Here is a 9,352-nt window from a genome sequence, read left to right on the forward strand (position 1 = left end):
GTTCCCTGCTCAGATTTCCTGTAACCAAAACGGAAGTGACTGGGGCAAATCAGACGCTCCCAGCCAGGCCTGAGAAAAGATTGATGTATTTTTTTTTTCCTTTTGAATTTCAACCCCCAAAATATTCCAGCAAAAAAATCGGGGGCGGTTGGCCTGGGTCTCCTTCTATGAGCATCAGCTTCCCAGGAGGACAGTGGACTTGCCCACACCCAGGCCACTGCCAGCCCGCGTCTCCCCTGCTCGGCCCGGGATGGAGAGACAGTGGAGCTGGCCGGGAAGGTGGGAGGTGGGCCAGGGGAGCAGTGCTTTGGGGTCAGAAGTTGGGCTGAGGCTGAGGGGTGCGGGCGAGCTGCCCAAGTGCAGTCACCTTTGCTCAGTGACGGAGCCTCGAAGCTTGGCCGGGGCTGAAGGAACTACACGGGTGTGGGTGAGGCTGGCGAGGCTGGCGAGGCGGGAGGGCTGCGGCCGGCGAGCTGGGCGAGGGCGGGGCCGGGGGCTGGCCCTCCACCTCTAACTGATGATCTGCCGAGGTCGGCCGTAGCCTGTCATGCCAGCCTGAGAGGCCCCTCTGTTGCTGCCCATCTGTAGGCCGATGACATGCTTTCCCTCCTGCAGTTGGCTCTCTGTGAATTCCCTCTTATGCTCCTGGGCTTTCCTAGGAGAGGAGGAACCAGGTCAAAGACTTGCCAGGACTGTGTGTTTTCCACCCATCTTTGGTTTCCTGTGTTACTTCCTAGGCCGATCCCATTCCCTCCCCATTTCACCACTCGTTTCCTTATCTAGCTTGCCCCACAGCACAGGCTATGGAGACTGGCTGAGACAGGAGGGTAGAAAGGGAGGAGTCAAGAAGTATTAGGGACCCACTTCCCCCCATCCTAGACTTTCAGTTCATACCTTCCTGGCTATCTGCTTCCCCAAATCATTGTACTAAAGGGTAGCCCGTCTCCTGCAGAGACCCAAGCTCAGGGTGCAGGGGACCCTGGTGGGGCATACTTCATAAACCAGTTGGGATCTCCACGGTAGTGTCCATCGTTCTTGGTCACTGCCAAGCTGCCCAGGGCCATCAGGGTCCTCTGCACCGCTGCCAGGTCTTTGCCTGTGAGTAGAAAGAGGGGAGGGGAAATGATCTTCAGGACTGTGTAAACAGGACTCCAAGGCAGAGCCTGCCCACGCCTCTCAGAAAATTGGCCAACCCGGGGCAGAGTTGGTCCTAAAATCGAAAGAGGCACAGTAGATCCCAGGGTATCCCACTCCTGCTATGCAGAGCCATCATCATGGCAGTTTTGATCATCCCTCGTCCCTGCCTCACCCTCCTGTCCCCCACCTGCCTCCACCCCTCTTCTCTCTGTACCTTCAAAGAGGTCAACGGTCTGGAACATGTCAGTCTTGGTGACACCATAGTCCTCAGCTGCCTTCAGGAACTGAGCCACCTGCTCCATCTGCTTGAAGACCATGGACGGCGGGTTCTCAGGCACCTTCACCGGCTTGGAGCCATCCGGATACAGGCTGTTGACCAGCTTGCTCAGAATCTGCCGGGTGTAGAAGGTAGCTTGGCACTCGGTTTGGGGGTTCTGCCCCACAACTCCGGCAGAATGGCATGGACCCAGCCCCCCTGCCCCGGGTGCCACTCACCACGCCATTCTTCAGCCAGACCTGGAAGCCCACACGCCCACGGTCCGGGCGCCCCACGTCGGGGCCACACTGCGCTATGATCCACTCCACCAGCCGCTCCTCTAGCTCCTCGTCGTACTTCTTCTCGATTTTGGATTGCACTTCACGGCTCATGCCGTAGGAAGGACCCTTGTTGGCCATGTTAGCGGGGAGCTAAAGCAGCACAAGCCGGAGGAGGGAGAGGCTCAAAGAACAGCTCTGCTGTCCCTGGTGCCGGGCAGGTCTTCCAGCTCTGTGTTGGGCAACCACCCTAGCCGGTTATCTACCTCCCCTTGCTTCCTGGTTTTGTTTCCATGGCACTGCTCACCTGGGCCAGCTCGTCCCCTCAGTCCACGGAGCCTCTCTGAACTTGGAGGCCAGATCTTTGGCAGTCTAGAGCAGGAGTTAGTAAACTTTTTTGGTAAATAACCAGACAGTCATTTTACTGACGGTCATATTTTAGGCTTTGCAGGCCATAAGGTCCCTGCCACTGTAGCACCAAAGCAGCTTTAGGCAGTGTGTAAACAAGTGAGCACGGCTCTGTTCCAATAAAACTTTATTTACACGAACAGATGGCAGGCTGTACTTAGCCCATGGGTTTGATAACCCCTGGTCTAGAGCATTCTTTCTTTGCCAAGATTGACCATGGAGGCACTGCAGAGGCCTTTCGGAAGAGGTCACATTGCCCCTCAAAAGAAAGCCAGCAGATGTCTTTGTCCAGTGAGGCGGTTTGGCGGCTCTGCCCGAAGTTATGGAGGTATCTCCAGCTCTCACTTCTACCAGAAGTGGGAACTCCAGCACTCAGGCTCTCCACCAGCTCAGCTCAGCCTCCTGCCTGCAGCTACAGAGGCCGAAGCTTACCCACCCCTGGAAAGGGCTAGGAAACCAGCAAAGGCCAAGAGCTTTGGGCCAAGAAACTGCACTTCCCCGGGGAGCCAGATGAGAGAGGGCTGCGAGCTGGCATACCCACCGGCTGGCCCTCGTGCCCTCAGGCTCTCACCACGGTGGGAGCCTGAGTAACCAGGAAGCCAGAGTTCTCCAGGGACGTAAGCCAAGAATCTGCCAACCAGAGCATGGGAAGCCCTCCCCGTCCAGACCAGCAGCAGCTACTGCCTTAGGGCCTGGGGCTGGCCTCGCTTAGGAGAGCCCTACAAAGGGAGGGGAGGCTGCCGGAGCGGGGCCAGGCAGGCAGGCCGGCCGCTGGGCAGACCGGCATGTGGCCGGCCAGGAGGAACCTGACCTGCCTCAGGTATCAGCCTGGGGTGGTGCCAGAGTTCACCCTTCGAAGAGGAACCGAACGAGGCCAAACCATCCCCTGGCCCTCAGAGAGGTCGGAGGTTGGGAGGAGAGAATGGTCTGCGGATGGAGGTAGTCAGCGCGTTTCCTCAACTCCCTGTCTTATCAGAGCTGAGTCCCTCTCCCCACCCACCCCCATGGGAGGCAGTGAACATCATCGCTTCACATGGGCCCAGCTCAGCCGCCAAACTGCACTTGCCCGGCCCTTCTTTCCCTACAACCGACAACTCCTCTGAGCTCGAATGCCCCGTCTCTGCGGTGAGGATAATGTTATCTACCCCAGAGGGCTGGGAACATTCCATGAGGCCCTGTCTGTGGCTACCGAACACACTGCCTGCCCCTCAGCAGAGCTCCTCAGAATGTCAGTCCTTTGTCCCCAGAGCTGGTCTCCTGGTAGCGACCTGGGAAAGCCAGCCCCTGACCAAATGGTGAAAAACAGTAAGTGTTCTTCCGGCTGCAGCCTCCACCCCTGTTCAAAATCATTCCCTGAGGGGACAAGGAAATTTGAGAGGAAGAACAGAAGAAGGGGGCTTCCTTGGTGGCACAGTGGTTGAGAGTCGGCCTGCCGATGCAGGGGACATGGGTTTGTGCCCTGGTCCAGGAAGATCCCACATGCCGCGGAGCGGCTAGGCCCGTGAGCCACGGCCGCTGAGCCTGAGCGTCCGGAGCCTGTGCTCCGCAACGGGAGAGGCCACAACAGTGAGAGGCCCGCGTACCGCAAAAAAAAAAAAAAAAAAGAAGAAGGGCTTCTCTAAATTCCAGCCACTGGGCAACTCACTTCTCTCTGAGTCTGTTTCCTTATTTGTAAAGTGAGGGCCAAAGAATTCAAAGGCCAAGTCCCTCCCTTCCCCACCCCGATGTGTGTCTCATCCCTGCTTCCCAACCTCCTGAGGACTCCTGGGTGAAGAACTGTGGTCAAAATACACAAGCAGCTGGGACCAGGCCATCCTTCGTCTTGGCCTCCCACCCTCCCTCCTCATCTCAGCCTTCACCGTCCCATCCCAGGCAGGCAAGGTGCATCCCTGTGGTCCAGGCACCACCACCCTCCCCACCTTCCATGCTCAGACCTTCTTGCCTTCCCCTCCCCACCTCCCCTCCCATCTGCCTTCCCCTCCCAGACCTCGCGCTGGGCCCGTGAGGAACAGGGTGCCAGCAGTGTGTCCCCCACCCCTAGCTTCCGGTCTCAGGAGATTCAGGACAGTCAAGGTGTCAAGGCTCACAGTGACAAGTACACAAAGTTGTGGCCCCTAGATCCAGAGACAACATTTGGGTTTTGATCAGAACAAAGAAGGGGGATGAAAGGCACCCCCGCCTCCCTCCTGGTAGAGTCTGAAAGTGGAGGGTTCCATGAATCCCTCAAAGTCCTCTGACAAAGCCCTCCCCAGGCCCACCTTGGAGCTGCTGGGGAGGGGAGGGGTGAGGAGAGGGTGAGGGCGAGGGCGGCAGGGCGGGCCACCCAGGGGCCTTTCTAGGCAAAGCCTCCTGGGACAGGATGGACAGGGCAGCCTGAGGCTCTGCTTTGACCCTCCTAGCCTGCGGCTCCATCAGCCTCCCCTCCCCTGAGAAAAATACAAGTCCAACTGCAAAGCTGGCACCTCCTACCAGCAGGAACCCAGAAAAACTGGCAGAACCAGGGGTCTCTGCAGGACTGCTGTGCCCCTCTCTCTTCAGAATAAAACACAGCATGTAGGATGAGCACACGTGGATCTGAGAAGGCAGGAGGGGTGGCTCATCTGAATTCTGGGGACAGAGGAGACCTTTCCGACTCACTGCTGCCCTTTGAAGAGCCACCACTGAGGGGAAGCAGCCAGACCCTTGGGGAAGGCCCTGCCTGGCCCTGCCTGCACCGCCCAGGCTATCATTCCAAAGCTCCTGGCGGTGCTCAGCCCCACTCCTCTGCCCGGGGGTGGGGTGGGGGCTCCCACTCAGAGTATGGAGGGAGCTGTGTGCCTGGAAAGGCAGCTCTCTCACTGGCCCTGCACCCTGCCACCCCAGCCTGTTCCAGAAGACGAGTCTTGTGGTCCTGCCCACTGCCGCAGTGGCTACCCAGGGGCTCTCTGATGCTGCTCAGGACCTGGGGACCCACCCGTGGGACACTGCTCTCCAGCCCTGGTGTACCACGCGCCTCTTCACCTCCTCGGACATCCTCCCAGGTAGATAGCAGACTACAAGACCTGGGTCTAAACCAACACCACCTGGAGCCTATCACACCCCCGTGGGCGTGACTATGGCTGAAAATGGGGAGCCTCCCTCACCCCAGTTCCCAAGTTTCCACCATCAATCCCTCTGCACCAACCAAGTCTCCCTGGGCATTTCAGTGAGCCCAAGGCTGCCCAGTCTAAGAGATACGGGACTCCGGCAACCCCATCCCACCCATCAAGCTAGGACCAGCTCCGCAGGTGGAGATTAGGAATGCGTGCTGGAAGAGGGTGGGCTGCCCCAGGCAGGGCACCCGAGGCCTTGCCAGCGATACACCCACCGCTACTGCCAAGCCCCAGCCCAACTCCCCTCCATCCCTGGGACAGATGTACTTACAGGCGTTCCTTGGTGCTCGCAGGAAGGAGTGAGCTCTGTCTGGACTTGGAGAGACAGGACGGGACGCTGGCTGGGTGAGGGGTTTAAAGGGCTGCCACCGCGGTGATGTCAGCCTCCCCGCTGCTGGCTCACCCCGGTCCCCTCCCTGCTAGAGGAAACTGGCTCCTTCTCCACCCCCAGCCCCCCCAGTGACTCCGCACAGGCTCCATATTTGGGGAAAGACACCAAGTTGGAGCAGTCTACCGGGGGCTGCCCGAGACATTCTCTGCGTGCTTTGGAGATGGAGCGGGCGGGGGCGGAGCCGCGCTGCCGGCGGGTAACAGCCGGGAAAAGCCTTTTATGGACAGGACCGTGAAGGCTTTCCCTGCTGTCTGGACTTACGGCTGCTCCTTCAACACTGTTTCCTGCCTCCGAGTTTGAGGGGAGGGGGAAATTCAAGAGGGGGCCGTCCAGGGAAAGAGGAAAGAGGCTAGGGGCCCCCCTCCCTGAGGTTTGTGGGGGACTAAGCAGCCACGCTCTCCTTCAGGGGCTTTTGGCTCCAGTGGGAGATAGGAACTCACCTTTACTGAGGACGGGCTACATACCGGGCACTTTGCACATCCGCTCGTTTCATACTCACAGCTGCATCGTGACAGCGAAATTACTATCCCATTTTACAAATGAGGAAACAAGGGCTCGGAGTGCATCTTACCCAAGGTCACGTGGTAAGTCTTGAGTGGCAGAACCTGGGCATCCCTGCCGACCACCCCGCCCCCTGCTCAGGTTGAGAGTTTACAGTTGGGGTGGGTCTTGAGTTCCACGCTTTAGCTGGGGGTGGGATTTGAGGGTTCAGCAACAGCTCAGTTGACCCTGGCCCCATCCAGGGGGTCTCTAGGGCCTGAGACACCAACACTGGGGTAGGAGGTTCAGAGGCTGCTATCATCCCTCCCTCCCTTTTAAACAGTCCCTACCTACCCTGGAAAACAGACTGGACCCCATCACCCAGGAAGGAGACCTGCTCAAATCTTGCTTCGGGGGTGGTGGTGGGGTATCGGGAACGGATAGGAAGTGAAGAAAGGTGAGAGGCCTCCAGTGGGGTCTCTGGCCTGCCTGCTGTGGCACCACCCCATCCTAGGGCAGCCTGGCAGGTAGGGACTAACACTCTCCACCACACACCCGGCACCACCAGGAGAGGGACGGCCGGGCCAGGCAGTCTAGGGATTGTCTGCCCACCACAGCCAGCTCCCGACGCCAGAGCCTAGTGGCGCGAAGAGCTATATTGCCCCCTAGTGGCATCTGCGGGGAAGAGCATGGAGAGGAGCTGGGGATCGGCTAGAGAGGAGCCCAGACCTCCGGTTGTGTCCTGAATTCACCAGCTTCCCCGCTACCCGCCCCCTGCCACCCCCAGCCGCTCCCCATCTTGTCCTCCTTAGCCTGCGGAAATCTAAATCAACCTTCCAGGGTCATTTCAAATCTCCTTCCTCTTGGAGCCTGCATGTCATCCACATGCCCACTCTCCCACCATCCATCACCATCTGGTGTTTCCAGAGTACCACCTGTCCATTAAAGCAGGTCAGGGAGTACTGCCTGTGCCTGCGGCCTGCAGCCCGCCGAGCTGGGAGAGGCTCAGATCAGAAGTGAAGCTCGTCTGACTGGTGGGTGGGGACCAGGTGGGCAGAGGCTGCTGCCATTTGCCAGGTAAGGGGAGACTCTCGGAGGTGAGATGGCACAGCTAAGCCTTTTTCACTACGCTATCCTCTTCACCCTCATGGCACCTGGCATGGAGCAGGCCCCTGGTAAATGTTGACTGAATTGATGCCGTTGCTCAAAGGAGAGAAAAAAAACGTGAGGGCATCGAGGGACTGCTATTCCCGATGGGACTGGGGCTTGGAAGAGAAAGGTAGACCAGAAGACCTGGGAAATGGGGGCGCCCTGCCCCACCCATCATTCTCAACATCTTCACCCAGAAAGAGGGAGCAAAGATGGGCCCAAGAACTGCATCTGGTTGTTTCTTTAATTGAATGCAGACTCATTCATAGAAAACAGAAATGCAACCATAGCATGGAAACAGACATTAAACGGAGCTCTGAAAAAAGATCCAGACCCTCCCTCCTCCTCTCCCCAGCCCAAAGGAGAGCTATAAAAACAAACTGAGGAGAATAAAACACATTCCCATCCCCAAGGCAGAGGTCCGACCTGACCTCCCCCGACCTTGGCATCTAGAACAGACCAGGTAGGGCGAAGAGGATCCAAGGCGCAGAGCAGCCAGGGGAACCAGAGATGGGGCAACTCAGTGTAAACTCCAAGATTTCATATGTGTGCATGTGTGCAACTGACACAGAACTTGGCTGAAGACTGGACGGAAACTTAGAAGCCAGCCCTGGGTCCTAGGGTGAGGCTGGACCAGGGACATAGAGGGGAATGTCATGTCCCTTCCCTGAGCCCCTTTCTAAGATAGGCACTGGGGCTCCCGTGGCCGTGGAGGAGGCGGGCCGGGCTGGGCTCTTTGTATCTCCCCTCCTTCGCCTCTGGACATTCTTGGGCAGGGTCAATGGCACTGAAAGGCCCCCAACTGGGGTTTGGCAGGACTAAGGGCCTGGAAAGAAAAAGGAAGGGAAGGAAAGTGAGTTGCTTTTTCCCTCCAATCCTGGTGCCAACATCAGTCTGGGAGCTGACGGGATACGAAAGTGACCTCTGAATTCAGTCCTTCGATCAAAGGTGGTTCTGACAATGTGGGCTGACGCTCGTTGCTAAAGAGCCAGCCCTGAGCACAGGTCAGAGGTAGGAGGCAGCACTGCCTGGGACCCCTCGCAGGCCTTAGCACCAAAAGCCCAGCACCAGCTGGCCGGTCCCCAAAATCCGACAGCCCCATCCATCCTGGCTGAGCTGAGTGGGCAGTGATGGCAGCCAGGTGCAGACCCAGGAGTAGTGGAGAGAACCCTGGTGCAGGACAGAGAATCAGGCCCCAGACCAGGGCCCTGGAGTGGAAGCTTGGGGAAGAAGAAAGGGCTTTGGGTCCCAGGCCAGGGGGGAGGGGAAGGATGGGCAGAATGCAAGGCATGAGATGGGCAGGCAACACTTCCCTCCTTTCTTCTGCAGATGACAAACAGAGAGCTGACGGACGGGGACCTGTGGAGGGCCCCAATACTGAGAAGAAAACAGCAATTTGGCCAACATCCAGGGTTTCAGGGGAGCAGGCCTCCTCCCCAGCAGAGGGCAGGAACAAGGCTCAAGGCCACCCTGTGACTGTCCCAGGCCAAGCCTGGGCTGGACCTCGCTGTCCCACGGCCACCTGGCACTGGGCAGCAGGGCTGGGACTCATGCCCCTGGCACTACGGAGGCTCTGGGCAGTGCGGCAGAGGAGCTAAGGGCCCAGTGAGAGAAGCAAGGGGCCCGGCTCCCACTAGAAGACGTAGATCTTGTCCCGCTGCACTGTGTCCAGGTCGTCGTCCAGTGTCAGCAACACCTGGAGGGCGGATGCGGAGTCAAGCCCAGGAAAGGAGGCCACCTCCGCCTCCTCTCCAGCCTCCCCGACATACCAGGAATGAGCCAAACATGGCGATGGAGGAGAGGAAGTGCCAGATGTCGTGGTCATCAAAGAAGTCGAGGAGGATGCAGTCCCGGTTGTGCTCCCGTGACTCTGCAGGGGTTTTCTGGGGTGGAACAGGGAGAGCTGCCTGCTGACACCGCCCAGGGGAGGCTGAGCCAGACCAGCTCCCATCCCCTCCAGGCACTCTCCGTTCCCAGCCCCAGCCCTAGGCTGGAGAGCACCTTTTTTTTTTTTTTTTTTTTTTTTTTTTTTTTTTTTTTTTTCCGGCCCCCCCTTTTTTTTTGTTCCCCCCTTTGGGGGCCCCTGGCCCGGCCCCCCCACGCCGCGGCCGCGGGCCCTGGC

At 58.5% G+C, this 9,352-nt stretch overlaps 2 protein-coding genes across 7 annotated transcripts in view; both read right to left on the reverse strand.

Moving 5' to 3' along the window:
* Positions 1 to 70: 70 nt before the first annotated feature.
* TAGLN (transgelin) lies at positions 71 to 5,628 on the reverse strand. The gene is made up of 5 exons (XM_029207176.1): positions 5,482 to 5,628; positions 1,633 to 1,824; positions 1,352 to 1,529; positions 994 to 1,096; positions 71 to 655 (listed from the first exon to the last, which is right to left on the reverse strand). The coding sequence occupies exons 2-5, from the start codon at positions 1,810 to 1,812 to the stop codon at positions 511 to 513; spliced, it is 606 nt and encodes a 201-aa protein (XP_029063009.1). The 5' UTR covers positions 1,813 to 1,824; positions 5,482 to 5,628; the 3' UTR covers positions 71 to 510.
* A 1,825-nt stretch (positions 5,629 to 7,453) lies between these two features.
* Positions 7,454 to 9,352, reverse strand: part of SIDT2 (SID1 transmembrane family member 2) — a 16,802-nt gene continuing 14,903 nt past the window's right edge. For 4 of the 6 annotated variants that reach the window (XM_029207838.1, XM_029207836.1, XM_029207837.1 and 1 more), the window contains 2 exons: positions 9,000 to 9,113; positions 7,457 to 8,926 (listed from right to left, as the gene is read on the reverse strand). In XM_029207838.1, the coding sequence (XP_029063671.1) occupies positions 8,864 to 8,926; positions 9,000 to 9,113 (177 nt within the window). In that variant the 3' untranslated portion in view covers positions 7,457 to 8,863. Of the gene's footprint in view, positions 8,927 to 8,999; positions 9,114 to 9,352 lie in introns of all 6 variants that reach the window. The other 2 variants (XM_029207833.1, XM_029207834.1) reach the window with 1 other exon arrangement.

The sequence above is a fragment of the Monodon monoceros genome, unplaced genomic scaffold (genome assembly GCF_005190385.1).
Source record: "Monodon monoceros isolate NGI ecotype Baffin Bay Population unplaced genomic scaffold, NGI_Narwhal_1 Super_Scaffold_7, whole genome shotgun sequence".
In the NCBI taxonomy this organism is placed as follows: Eukaryota; Metazoa; Chordata; class Mammalia; order Artiodactyla; family Monodontidae; genus Monodon; species Monodon monoceros.